A 14,509-nucleotide genomic window follows, 5' to 3' on the forward strand; every position below is an offset into this window, starting at 1 on the left:
AAAGGGCTTCACTAAGTAGCCGAGGCCATCTGCAAACCACAATCCTCCTGTGTCAGCCTCCCAAATGCTGGGATTACAAGCTTGTGCTACCCCACCTGGCTTGTTCTATCTTTGAGATATACCCCAGCCCTATTTTATTGTGAAACTGTAGCTCATTAAGTAGGCATGCACTGGCCTCAAACATGTGATCCTCCTGTTTCAGCCTCTCGAGTACTGGAATTACAGGTGTGGGTCACCTTGCCTGGCTCCTCCGGCTCCTTTGAACTGAGTATGTGGTAAAGGAATTGCGCTTCACAGATGTGAGGTTTCCACAGCTCTCCCTACTTCCCTGCACCCTGGTAACCAGACCTCAGTAACCACTGTGTCAGGGCAGGCTTACCTGAGAACGAGGGGTGCACAGAAGCTCGACCAGCCTCACATCTGCTCAGTGGCACCCGTCCTTGCCTCAGCCCTTTGGCTGGGGCCATGCATACAGCAAAGCCACAAAGCCCCAGCAACTGACGGCGATGGCTCTGTGCTGGGTACTAGGGCTGAGGTTCAACAAAACAGACTGCCATCTCCAAGCCCATAGGGGGTGGGGTTGCAGGTAAAACAAACAAAATCAAAATTTCAAAAAAGGATGTATGCTATGAAAATACACATGCCTGCAATCCCCGTACTGGGAGGATGAGACAGGGAGAATCTTAGGTTTGAGGATAGCCTCAGTAACCTGGCAACTCAGCAACCCAGTGAGACTCTGTTTCAAAACAAAACGTAAGGCCTGGGGTGTGGTGTGAAGGTGAAATGACCCCGGGTTCAGTCCCCAGCAACCCCTCCCACAATATAAGATCCATTAAAAACACATTACCCAGAAAGAAGTGACTGGAGAGGTGAGGAAGGTCCTAGGGAAGAGAAACGGCAAGGGAGTGGGCCACGTGTAAGAACGGAAGCGGCAGACCACAGAACCCGGAGCCCCCAGTGAACCCAGTGTCTCAGCCTGGAGGAAACACTCTGATCGCCAGCTCCGTACATCAAGCTGGAGCAAATCCTGAGGTTTCAACTTCAAAGCCTGGGGCATTCTTCACAGGCCTTAAGTAGAAAGGTCTTCACCTTTTGTGAACACCTGTGAACTTTTTATTTATTCATTTGTGGTACTGGGGGTAGAACCCAGAGGCATTCTACTTCTGGGCTATGCTCCCAGACCTATTTTATATTTTATTTGGAAACAGGGTCTCACTAAATTGCTGAGAGCAGCTGGGAATGGTGGTGCACGCTTGTAATCCTAGCATTCAGGAGGCAGAGAATGGAGAATCGCAGTTCGTCGACAGCCTCAGCTACTTAGTGAGGGACCCCTTGGAACTCAGTGAGACCTGTTTTAAAAATAATAAAGACTAAAAAATAGGGCTGGGGGTGTAGCTCAAAGGTAAAATGCCCCTGGGTTCCGTCCCTAGTACTGCAAACAAACTGCTAGGGGCCTACGTAGCTGAGGCTGGCTTCAAACCTGTGAGAGCCTCCTATCTCAGCCTCCCAAGTACTGGGATCACAAGCATGCACCACCATGCCCGTCAAGCTATGAACTTTTTTTTTTTTTTTTTTTTTGGTGGTACTGGGCAGGGAGCCCAGGGCCTTTCTACTTCCGGGCTACATTCCCAGACCAATTTTATATTTTCTTTGGAAACAGGGTCTCACTAAGTTGCTGATAGCCTAAGTAGCTAGGGCTAGCTTCAAACCTGTGCAATCCTCCTGCCTCAGCCTCCCAAGTGCTGGGATTACAAGGTACACCACCACACCCAGTTTATTCTTTACTTTGAAACAGGGTCTCACAGAGTCACAAAGGGCCTCACTAAGTAGCTGAGGTTATCTGCGAATCTGTGTACCTCCTGTCTCAGCTTTCCAAGTACTGGGATTACAAGCATGTGCTACCATACCTGGCGAGCTGTGAACTTTTATAACCAAGACACCTGTGAGCAAATAACAAATAAACTGGGTATACAAAGGAGGGGAGAGTCATTTGGGATCAGAGCAGTAATGACTAAGACCACTTTTCCCAGATGTCCTCTCAGCGACACTATACCTGCTCTAATGAGTGTTGTTCCCATGGAACACTGGAAAGGCAAATGGCAGGGAAGAACAAGATTCATTCCTCTGGCCACTCCTTTGAGTTATAATTTACCTACTCCATACTGGGGACTGAAGTCAGGGCATCGCACATGCCAGGCAAGCTCTCTACCACTGAGCTACATCCCTAGCACTTTTGGAGGCAGGACCTTGCTAAGTTGTCCAAGCTATCCTCAAGTGTGTGATTCTTCTGCCTCAGCTACCCAAGCAGCTGGGATTACAGGGTTGCACTTTTACACCTGGCAAAGATACTAACTTGTTAAAACCAAGTAGGAATGCTGGGCGTGGTGGCGCACACTTGTGATCCTCGTACTTGGGAGGCTAGCACAGGAGAGTCACAGGTTTGTGGCCAGACTCGGCTATTTAGTGAGGCCCTGTTTCAAAAACTAAAAACTAAAAATAGGGCTAAGGGTGTAGCTTGGAGGCAGAATACCCGAGTTCAGTCCCCAGTACTGGGGGTGAAAAATGGGGTAGGAAGTCAGGTATTGTGGTTTAGACCTTTAGTCCCACCACTTGGGAAACTGAGCCCAGAAGTTTAAGACCAGCCTGGGGAACAGAGCAAGATCCCATCAAAAAATAAAAGTTGGGTATGGTAGTGCACACTTGTAACCCCAGTACTCAGGAGGCCGAAACAGGAGGATCGCAGGTTACTGGTGCACCTCAGGACCTTGTTTCAAAATAAAGAATAAAAATAAAGCTGGTGCCGGGTGTGGTGCTGCACGCTTGTAATCCCAGCATTCAGAAGGCTGAGACCAAAGAATCACGGTTCGCAGACAGGCTCAGCTACTTAGGCCCTTCGCAACTTAGTGAGACCCTGTTACAAAATAAAGAATAAAAAATAGGGCAAGGGGCATAGCTCGGAGGTCAAATGCCTCTGGGTTCCATCTCCAGAAAAAAAAAAAAAAAAAGAGCTGGGATGTGGCTCAGAAGTAGAATGCTAGAGTTCAATCCTCGGAAAAAAAGGGAGAGAGAAGAAAATGAAGTGACCGGGCGTCATGTCACACGCATGTAACCCCAGTGCTCGGGAGGCTAATAAAGGAAAATTACACTTTGAGACTAGGCTCAGGAACTTACTGAGATTCTTAAGGCCACTGGGTTCAATCCCCAAGTACCACCAAAAATGCATACACACACACACACACACACACACACACACACACACACACACATACAAACAATGAGATGGTAACGAGGGACATTATAAGCATGCACTGTGTGGCCTTACTATACAAACTGAACAGGACTCCCTAAAGTACATCCGAAGTCTGGGCAGGACACTGGGCACGGTGATACATACCTATAATCCCTAGTACTTGGGAGGCAGAGAGGGGAGGATCACAAATTTTAGGCCAGCCTCAGCAACACAGCAAGACCCTGTTAAATCAAAACTAAAAAGGGCTGGGGGTTACCAGGCGTAGTGGTGCATGATTATAACCCCAGCATTTGGGAGGCTGATGTAGGAGGATCACGATTCGCGGCCAGCCTCAGCTATTTAGTGAGGCCCTTTGCAACTTAGTGAGACCCTGTTGCAAAATAAAGAAAAAAAAAAAAATAGGGTGAGGGGTGTAGCTCAAAGGTAGAATGCCCCTGTGTTCAATCCCCAGTACCAACAACAACAAAAAAAGCTGGACAGGGTAAGCATGGTCACAATGCTCCAGGGATCTGCCAGAAGGTCCCAGGACATGCAGAGGCCTGATGGAGGGTCTCCACATGAAACACTCTCCATTCAGTCTAACTACATCCCTACAAGTATACCCCAAAGACAGAAAGAATTTATCTTTTCTTTTATCAGATTTGAGGCTGGAACGGGGCTGTCTACCTCCAAGCTACACCCTCAGCCCTATTTTTTATTCTTTATTTTGAAACAGGGTCTCATGAATTGCAAAGAGCCTCACTAAGTAGCTGAGGCTGTCCGCAAGCCCGATCCTTCTGTCTCAGCCTCAAGAAGCTGGGATTGCAAGCATGCGCCCCCCCTCCTGGCTTATCTTAAAAGTGCTGAGGATTGCTGCTGTAGCTGTCCCAGGTCTTCTGGCTGTGCGCTTCCAGCTCCCATCACAAAGTGTGTGGAGGCCTGCCACGCTCACTGCCTCTCCCCCAACTTTCTGAAATGCTACTTTTAAAAGAGCCTATTTAAAAATAAAAGTGAAATGCATGCTTCCCCACCCGACATGCTGTTCCCAAGTGGCAAAAAGGCTCATGAGCAACAGAAGTACTATTTCTTTAAAGCTGCTGCGACTGACATACCACCCATCTTGTGCTGTGACCATCTGTTTCTTACATAAAAGCGGTGAATCCTACAAAAATACTCCTGACAACTAACTGGCTTTGTCTCAAGGGCCAACTATTTTTTAAATTAATCTTGAAGAAAAGTATGTTTGATTTATCAGGTAAGTGTCTTTTTCCAATAAAGGAGCGGGGGATTCAGCTCACAGGCAGAGCACTAGCATGCATGAGGCCCTGGATTCTATTGTCTGTCTGTCTGTCTGTCTGTCTGTGTCTGTCTGTCTGTCTGTCTGTCTGTCTGTCTCTGTCTGTCTCTCTCTCTCTCTCTCTCTCTCTCTCTCTCTCTCTCTCTCTCTCATAAAGAAGCTATAAAAGAAAATGTTAAAGGAAGCAGGTCATGGTGGTGGCAAAGCATGCTTGTAATCCCAGTACTGGGAGGATGAGACAGGAGGATACCAGTTTGTGGCTGCCTTGATTACCTAGTGAGCCCCTCTGCAACCTAGTGAGACTGTTTCAAAATAAAGAATAAAAAGCTGCATGGTGGCAAACATTGTAATCCCAGCATTTGGGAGGCTGAGACAGGGGGATCTGGCTTTGCAGACAGCCTCAGCTGCTTACTGAGGTACTCTGCAATTTAGCGAGACCCTGTTTGTAGCATGACCCTGGGTTCCATCCTCACCACCACAAAAATGAAAGAAAGAAACAAACAATAAAAATTAGGGCTGGGGGGTGTATGTAGCTCCAGGGTAGAATGGCCCTGGGTTCTATCCCTAGTACAGGGAAAAAGAAAAAAAAAAGGTTAAAGGAAGTCAAGTATGGTGACACACACTTGTAATTCCAGTACTTGGGAGGCTGAGAGAGAAGAATGGAAGGTTCCTGGCCATCCTCAGCTACTCCACAAGCAACTTAGTGAAACCCCGTTTCAAAATAAAGAAGAAAAAAATAGAGTTGGGGGTGTAGCTCGAAGGTAGAATGATCCTGGGTTCAACTGCTCATATCCTTAAAAAAGTTAAATAGAACTAGCTGAGCATAATAGCACGTTTGTAATCCCAGTACTTGAGAGGCCGAGACAGGAAGGTTGTAGATTCAAGGCTAGCCTCAGCAATTTAGCAAGGCCCTCTGCAACTTGATGACACCCTATTCAAAATAAAATATAACCTGGAAGGCTGAGACGCAACAACTTAGGGAAAATAGGACTGGGGGTATAGCTTGGAGGTAGAATACCCCTCTGAGTTTAATCCCCTGGACTGCAAAAAAAAAAAAAAGTACAGTACTAGAGATTGAACATAGGGGCATTTACCTCTGAGCTACAACCCCAGTCCTATTTAATTCCTTGTTTTGAAACAAAGGCTCATTAAATTGCCAAGGCCAGCCTCCTGTCACAGCCTCATAAACACTGGTATTATAGGCATGCAGCACACTACACAAGACTATCATTATCTTAATTTGCATGCGTGTGAGATGCTGGGAATTGGACCCAGGGACATTCTACTTCGGAGAATGTGTGTGAGCTGTACACCCAGCAGTATTTTATATTTGGAAACAGGGTCTCACTTAGTGCTGAGTCTCCCTTAATTGCTGAGGCTGGCTTTGAATCTGCAATTCTGTCTCATCCTCCTAAATACTGGGATTACAAGCATACATCACCATACCTGGCTAACTTAATTTTGTGTGTCTATGTGCCTGTGTTACTGGGGACTGAAACCAGAGGCATTCTACCTTTAAGCTACACCCCATCCTATTTTCTTTTATTATGAAACAGTGTTTCACAAGGTTGATGAGTCTCACTCCTTGCTGAGGCCAGCCTTCAATCTGTCATACTCCTGTCTCAGCCTCCCAAGTACTGGGATTACAGGTGCGTGATTCCACGCCCAGCTAACATGATTCTGAAAGCAGGTTGTGTGGTATACAACTGTAATCCCAATACATGGGAGGCTGACACAGGTGGATTGCAAGTTCAAAACCAGCCTCAGCAACTCAGTGAGGCTCACATCACCTTAATGAGACCCTGTTTCAAAATAAAAACAAAATAGGCCAGGTGTGAGCTTCTAATCCCAGTACCTGGGAGGCTGAGACAGGAGGATTGAAGTTTCCCTGCCAGCCTCAGCTACGTAGTGAGACCCTCTGCAATTTAGTGGTATCCTGTTTCAAAATAAAGAATAAAAAAAAAAAAACAGGGCTGGGGTATAGAATGCCCTTGGGTTTCATTCCTAATACCATTAAAAAAAAAAAAAAGACTTGGGGGTGTGTATCTCAAAGGTAGAATGCCCTTGGGTTAAACCCTCAACACAGGCCGGGCGTGGTGGCCCAGGCTTGTAATCCCTGCACTTGGGAGGCTGAGACAGGAAGATCGCACAGGTTCGAAGCCAGCCTCAGCTACTTAGTGAGGCTCTCAGCAACTTAGTGAGACCGTTTCCAAATAAAGTATAAAAAAGGTCTGGGAGTATAGCCTGGAGGTAGGAAGCCTCTGGGTTCCACCCTCAGTACCACACACACACACACACACACACAAACCCTCAACACAACACACACACACACCCCACACACACGATTTTGGAAAACAATGAAGTTTTGGATCCACTGCCAATCTTTGAAAAGCAAGTCCCTTTGGGGGAGGGGTACTGGGGATAGAACCCAGAGGCATTCTGCCTCCAAGCTACAGCCCCAGGTTGATTTTACTCTTTTGAAAGAGGTTCTCCCTAAGTGCAAAAGGCCTCACTAAATTGCTATAGCTGACCTCATGCCTGTGATCCTCCTGTCTCAGCTTCCCAAGTGTGCTAACCAAGCCCAGCTAGCAAGCCTCGTTTTTATTCTCTCTTTTTTTCAGTACTGGGAATGAAACCCAGGGGCATTCTACTTTCAAGCTATACTCCCCACCCTATCTATTTTTTTTATTCTTTATTTTGAAACAAGTTTTCATTAAATTGTGGAGGGCCTCACTAAGTAGCTGAGACTGCAATCCTCTTATCTCAGCCTCCTAAGTACTGGGATTTCAAGCATGCTTCACCTCACCCGGTTTAGCAAGCCCATTTCTTTCTTTCATTTATTTTTTTCTTTTCTTTCTTCTTTTCTTTTCTTTTTTTTTTTTTTGCCATACTGGGGATGGAACCCAAGGGCATTCATTCTACCTTAAAGCTACACTCCCAGCCCTATTTTTTATTCTTTATTTTGAAACAGGGTCTCACTGAGTTGCAAAGGGCCACCCTAGCAACACACAGTGACTGACTGGATTCATAGGAGCTCGAAATGAGACTGCTGCAACCAGAATCAAAGCCGCCAGCAATCTTCCCGCTCCATGCCACCCACTGCTCATGTACACAGCAGATGTGGAGAAGACAAGCTAGACATAGGTGACAACTTTTTCGCTGCTGAAGCTGATTGTTATAATTGGTCTACTAAGCCAGGTGTGGTGGCGCACGCTTGTAATCCCCGCGCTTGGGAGGCAGAAACAGGAGGATCGCGCAGGTTCGAAGCCAGCAGCTTGCGCTGGCTTAGGAGACCCTGTTTCCAAATAAAAATGTAAAAATAGGTCTGGGAGTATAGCCCAGAGGTAGAGGGGCTTCCAGGAACCCCAGTACCACAAAAAAAAAAAAAAAAAATCTAACTTCTAGCCGGGCGTGGTGGACACGCTTGTAATCCTAGCATTGGGGGGCTGAGACCCGGAGGATTGCGGTTGGCAGACAGCCTCAGCTACTTAGACCCTCTGCAACTCAGTGAGACCTGGTTGCAAAATAAAGAATAAAAAATAGGGCAGGGGGTGTAACTCGGAGGTCGAATGCCCCTGGGTACTGGGGATTGAACCCAGGGACATTCGACCTCCGAGCTACAACCCCAGGCTGGCCCCAAACTGGGATCCTCTCGTCTCAGCCTCCCAAGTACTGGGATTACAAACCCACATCAGCTGAAATCTAACTTCTATTAACAAACTTACATCATTTTTTGTGTGTCAGCATGTAGTACTGGGGATTGCATACTAGAGCATTCTATGTCCAAAATACACTCCCAGCCCTTTTTTTTTTCTGTGGGTCTGGGGATGGAACCCAGGGGCTTTTGACCTCTGAGCTACAGCCCTTGCCCCATTTTTTATTCTTTTTTTTTTTTTTGAAGATTTAAAGAAGTTTATTAAAAAGATAGAAATACAGAAAATAGTTACAGCCCCATGCCAAAATGGCATGAGGGGGAGGATGGCCCGGGCCAACTCACCACTCCCCTTTTCTTTATTTTGAAACCAGGTCTCACTAAGTTGCAGAGGGCCTAAGTAGCTGAGGCTGTCCGTGAACTGTGATCCTCTGGTCTCAGCCTCCCAAATGCTGGGATTACAAGCGTGTGCCACCACGCCCGGCTTCTTATTCTTTATTTTGAAACAGGTCTCACTAAGTTGTGGAGGGCCTCATTAAGTAGCTAAAGCAGGCCTTGAACTGCTTTCCTCCTGTCTCAGCCTCTCAAGTACTGGGATTACAAGCATGTGCCACCCTGTCCAGCCCTCCCAGCCCCTTTTATTTATTATTTTTTATTTTATTATTTTTTTTTTTTTGCAGGTCTGAGGATGGAACCCGGGGGCATTCAACCTCTGAGCTACACCCCCTGCCCTATTTTTTATTCTTTATTTTGAAACCAGGTCTCACTGAGTTGCAGAGGGCCTCACTAAGTAGCTGAGGCTGTCCGCAAACCACGATCCTCCAGGTCTCAGCCTCCCAAATGCTGGGATTACAAGTGTGCGCCACCACGCCCGGCAGCCCTTTATATTTTTTGCAGTACATACTGATGATTGAACCCAAGGGCACTCTACCTCCAGCTACACCCCCAGCCCTATTTTTTATTCTTTATTTGGAAACAGGGTACATCCTCTGAAGCACTGGGATTACAAGCAGGCAGCACCGCACCCAGCTCACTCAGTCTTAATTCTGCCTTCTGGAGGACAAAACAAAAGGCAATAAAGCCCTCTGAAACCATAAATGATTCCGATTCTCAGAGGCTGGCCTTTAGCATCTGCAGATCTTGAGGACAGGTGTCCAAATGGTTCCACCCTCTAGAAGACATGGCCACCCAGGCATGGTGGCGCATGCTTGTAGTTCCCGTACTTGGGAGGCTGAGGAAAGAGGGTCGCAGGTTCAAGGACAGCCTCAGCAAGTAGGGAGACTCTATCAACTTGGCAAGACCCTGATTGAGAGTAAAAATAAAATGGGGCTACAAGTGTAGCTCAGAGGTAGAACACCTGAGTTAAATCCTCAGTACTACCAAAAAAAAAAAAAAAAAAAAAAAAAGACCCGACCAAAGATTAAAGACCAATTCACTTTGGTAGTGCAGCTTAAGAGCAAGGAGGCATCCCTGTCACAAGGACTGTTCAAATCCTGTGTCTAGCCAGGTGTGGTGGGCACGCTTGTCATCCCTGCGCTTGGGAGGCGGAGACAGGAGGATCACGCGGGTTCGAATCCAGCTTCGCTGGCTTAAGAGACCCTGTTTCCAAATAAAAATATAAAATAGGTCTGGGAGTGTAGCCCGAGGTAGAAGGGTTTCCAGGAACCCCAGTACCACCAAAAAAAAAAAAAAAAAACCCCAGTGCCTGGTACTGGCAGCCATGTGATGACACAGTACAGGGGGCCCTGAAGCTCAGTCTCAGCTGGAGAGGTGAGGGTTCCCCTTTCATGTGGCCTCGGGCACAGGTGGGTGCCCACATCAAGGACCTGCGGGGCCTGAGCCGACTCTACTTCTGCTCCAACCCTCTGGATCCTCCACTGCCTCCCATTTCCTTCCATCCTCAACCTCTATTCAGGTTCTCATCAACACGACCGAATCCCCTGGGCCCAAATCTTTCCCCTGGGTGTTCGCTCATTTTCTTGTTCTGTTCTTCCCAGGAGAGAGGGGGCGGTGCTGGGGATGGTGCCCAGGGGCTTTCTGCAGGTGTGCCCCACCATGCCAGAGAATTAGAAGACAAAACTGATGGCTCCAAGAAAGGGCTTCAAATGGAAGAGCCCCCAGAATACCTCCTGAGTTTTCTTTATCCCACCACAGGACTTTTACACTTAGTTCAAGATACCATTACAAGCTAAGCCATGACTGAGAAACGGACAGGAAGTTCAAGTAAGAAATTTAAACATGTCTGTCTTAAAAACTTTCTTTCTTTTTGATGCTGGGGATGGAACCCAGGGGCATACTACCTCCAAGCTACACCCTCAGCCCTATTTCTTAGTCTGTTTATCTTTTGAAACAGGGTCTCACGTAGTAGCAAGGACCTCACTAAGTAGCTGAGGCTGTCTGCGAACCGTGACCCTCCTGTCTCAGCCTCCCAAATGCTGGGATTACAAGCGTGTACTACCACACTCTGCTATCTTAAAAATTTATTAGAAGCCAGGCGTGGTGGTACATGCCTGTAATCCCAGTTCTTGGGAGGTGGAGATGAGAATCACAGGTTCAAAGCCAGCCTCGGCAACTTAGTGATAGCTGAGGCCACCAGCAAATTAATGAAACACTCTTTCCAAATAAAAAATAAAAGAAGGTGTGTCCCTGGATTCAATTACTAGCACCACAAAAAAATAAATAAATAAATAAATAAATAAATAAATAAATAAAAGTGAAAACATTTGTTCTGAGCTGGGCATGGTGATGATACAAACCTGTGATCCTAGGACTTGGGAGTCTGAGAGAGGAAACCCCGTTCAAGGCCATATGCAATAACTTCAAAATAAAAAAGTAAAGTCCAGGGGGTATAATTCAGTTAGAAAGCCCCTGGGTTCAATCACCAGTACAAAGAGAATAACTTAAAAACACAAATAGTGGTGGTGCACGCTCGTAATCCCAGCATTCGGGAGGCTGAGACCGGAGGACTGCGGTTCACGAACAGCCTCAACTACTTAGTGAGGCCCTCTACAACTCAGTGAGACCCTGTTTCAAAATAAAGAATAAAAAAATTGGGCAGGAGATGTAGCTTGGAGGTGAAATGCCTCTGGGTTCAATTCCTAGACTCACAAAAATAAATAAATAAATAAATAAATAAATAATGTGTGGTGGCCTAAGCTGGTAACTCCAGTATTAGGGAGACTAAGATAGATGGATCACAGGTTTGAACCCAACCTCAGGCACTTACTGAGGCCCTCTGTTTCAAAATAAAAATTAAAGAGGGTAGGGCTGGGGGTATAGCTCAGAGGTAGAATGCCCCTGTATTTAATCCCTAATACCACAAAAATAAAAAATGCCAGAAATGTGGTATACACTTGTAATATTACTTAGGAGGCTGAGACAGGTGGATCACAAGGCTCCAGGACAGACTCGGCAATGTGGGGAGACCCTTAGAACCCTAGAGTGACCCTGTTTCAAAACAAAGAATAAAAAGGGCTGAGGATGCACCTCAGTGGTAGAATGCCCCTGGATTCAATCCCCAGTACCACCAAAAAAAAAGAACAAATAAGCCAAGCCAGCTGTGGCAGCGCAAGCCTATAATTCTAGTACTAGGGAGACTGAGGCAGGAGGATCCCAGATTCAAGGACATTATTGACTCTCATCAATGAGGAAGACCCTGTTTCAAAGTAAAAAAATAAAACAGGGCTGGGATTGTAGCTCCGCACTGGAATTCCCGTAGGAACAATCCCCAGTACCACCAAAAGATTAAAAAAAATAAATAAATAAATCAAAAGGCACCAAGCAGCTGGGCTTTGTGGCGCACGCTTGTAATCCCAGTATTTGTGAGGCTGAGACAGGAGGATCGCAGTTCAGACAGCCTCAGCTTGCTTACTGAGGCCCTTTGCAACTCAGTGAGATCTTGTTTCAAAATAAAGAATTAAAAAAACAAACAGGGCTGGGGGTGTGGTTTGGAAGTAGAATGTTCTGGGTTCCAGCCCTAGTACAGCAAAAACAAACAAACAAAAAATATCAAGCATTGTGGCACATGCTTAAATGCTTCCAGTACTTGGGAGGCTGAGCCAAGAGAATCACAGGTTTGAGGCCAGCTCAGCAATTTAGCAAGGCCCTCAATAACCCAGCAAGACCATTTCAAAATAAAAATAGCCAGGGAGCCGGCATGCTCCTTATACCAGCATTTGGGAAGCTGAAACAGGAGGACCACAGTTCATGAGCAGCCTCAGCTACTACTTATAGTGAGGCCCTTTGCAACTCAGTGAGACCGTTTCAAAATAAAGAATAAAAAATAGGGCTGGGGGTGTAGCTTGGAGTTAGAATGCCCCCCCCCAAAAAAAGCAAGGCATGATGGCACACGATTTTAATCCCAGGACTTGGGAGACTGAGACAGGAAAATTACAACTTTGCGGCCAGCCTCAGCAACCTTCCATTATAGTAAGACCGGTTCAAAATAAAGAATAAAAAAACAAGCTGGAGCCAGGCGTGGTGGCGCACGCTTGTAATCCCAGCATTTGGGAGGCTGAGACCGGAGGATCACGGTTCCAGGACAGCCTCAGCTACTTAGTGAGGCCCTTCGCAACTCAGTGAGACCCTGTTTCAAAATAAAGAATAAAAAATTAGGCAGGGAGTGTAGGTCGGAGGTCAAATGCCTCTGGGTTCCATCCCAGACCCACAAAAACAAACAAACAAACAAAAAAAAAAAACAACAAGCTGGGCGTGGTGGCACATGCTTGTAATCCCAGCATTAGGGAGGCTAAAACCAGAGAATCCCGGTTTCTGGACAACCTCAGCTACTTAGTGAGGCCCTCCGCAACTTAGTGAGACTCTGTTTCAAAATAAAGAATAAAAAATAGGGCAGAGGGTGTAGCTCGGAGGTCGAATGCCACTGGGTTCCATCCCCAGACCCGCAAAAAAAAAAAAAAAAAAAGGAAATAAGGGGGAGGGGGAAACAGTGCTGGGGGGACGTAGCTTGGGGGTAGAATGCCCCTGGGTTCCATCCCCAGTACCATAAAAACAATAAATAAAATAAAAAATAAAAAACAGACCTGGGAGGCGTAACTCGGGAGTAGAATGCCCCTGCGTTCCACCCCCAGTACCGCAAGGGGGTGGGAGTATATCCCAGAGGTAGAATGCCAAAAGAATTTTTTTAAAGAAGCACTTTCAACCAAGCATTGCAATCAAAATTGCCATTTAGCCGGGCGGTGGCTAGGCTTGCGATCCCAGTACTTCGGAGGCTGACACAGGGGGTCTGGGTTCACGTGCTGCCTCCGCTACGTAAGTGAGGCCTTCTGCAATTTAGTGAGACCTTGTTTCAAAATAAAGAATAAAAGCAGGGCGGGGGGCGTAGCTCGGGGGTGGAATGCCCCCGGGTCCACCCCTAGTACTGCAAAAAACAAGTTGCCGTTTACAACGTACTGACGCCGCGCAGGCGGTCACCGTCTCGGGCCTAACGGGAGTAAGCCTTACTGAGCGCGCCGAACACAGGGTCGATACCCGGAGCTGGCTCGTGGTGCGAGCGGGGGTGCCGGGGCCGCGGCCCGAGTGCTCCCGGCCTGGCGGGACGGGGAGGGGCGCGAGAGCGCAGCCGCGGCGGCGCGGGACGGAGCCGGGCCGCCTCACGCAGCCGCCCGCGCCCCTCGAGCCGCGCCGCCGGGGCGGGCCGCCACTACCTGAGGATGTTGTGCGCCTCCATGCTCCGGTTCTGGTTGCTCGAGCACACCACAGCCACCCGAAGCGGCGACGAAGGCATGGCGGCGGCCACCCCGTCCACCGCTCCGCTCGGGGCGTCCCGCCCGGCCGCGAGCTTCCGCGCAAGATGGCGGCCGCCGGAAGTGAGCGCGCGGAGCGGCGGCGACGGAGGGCCGGGCGTGTGGACGCCGCGCGGCCCCTCGAGGCCCGCGCGTTCCCCGGGCCGCGACGCCGAGGACGGCGGAGGCAGGCGGCCGACGCGCCCTGCCCCGGACTACGCGGCCCGGCCGCGCCCGCGCACACACCTCCGCCGGGGCCGGCGCCCGCGCCGCGCGTGACGTCACATGGCCGCGCCGACGCTGGGAGAGCGTCCGCGTGGCGTCGTGACGTCACGAGTCGCCGTCGGCCGGGATGACGCGGTAACCTCGCGCCGGCCTACTGGAAGACTGTGGGAGCCTAGCGGCACGGGACTCCTGGAACGGCCTTTAGGACCCGGGGTACTCTCTGGCCCAGTGTTCTCAGCGCTGCCATCCCCGGGTCCTCTCGCCTCCCTAAACCCGTCTGCCCCCCAGACACCGGGAGACGCCCGAGCTCTGGCACCGTAGTGTGGCTCTCGAGAGGTGGCCTCCTACACGGGGGACAGCCACCC

At 48.5% G+C, this 14,509-nt stretch overlaps 1 protein-coding gene across 1 annotated transcript in view; it reads right to left on the reverse strand.

Moving 5' to 3' along the window:
* The window catches only part of SSU72 (SSU72 homolog, RNA polymerase II CTD phosphatase), a gene marked incomplete at its 3' end in the record, with an annotated part of 42,851 nt that extends 28,894 nt beyond the window's left edge, over positions 1 to 13,957 (reverse strand). The window contains exon 1 of the mRNA XM_080690995.1: positions 13,842 to 13,957. Within this exon, the coding sequence (XP_080547121.1) occupies positions 13,842 to 13,921 (80 nt within the window). The 5' untranslated portion in view covers positions 13,922 to 13,957. The remainder of the gene's footprint in view (positions 1 to 13,841) is intronic.
* Positions 13,958 to 14,509: the final 552 nt, after the last annotated feature.

This window comes from Muscardinus avellanarius (genome assembly GCF_963383645.1).
Source record: "Muscardinus avellanarius genome assembly, chromosome: 3".
Lineage (NCBI taxonomy): Eukaryota > Metazoa > Chordata > Mammalia > Rodentia > Gliridae > Muscardinus > Muscardinus avellanarius.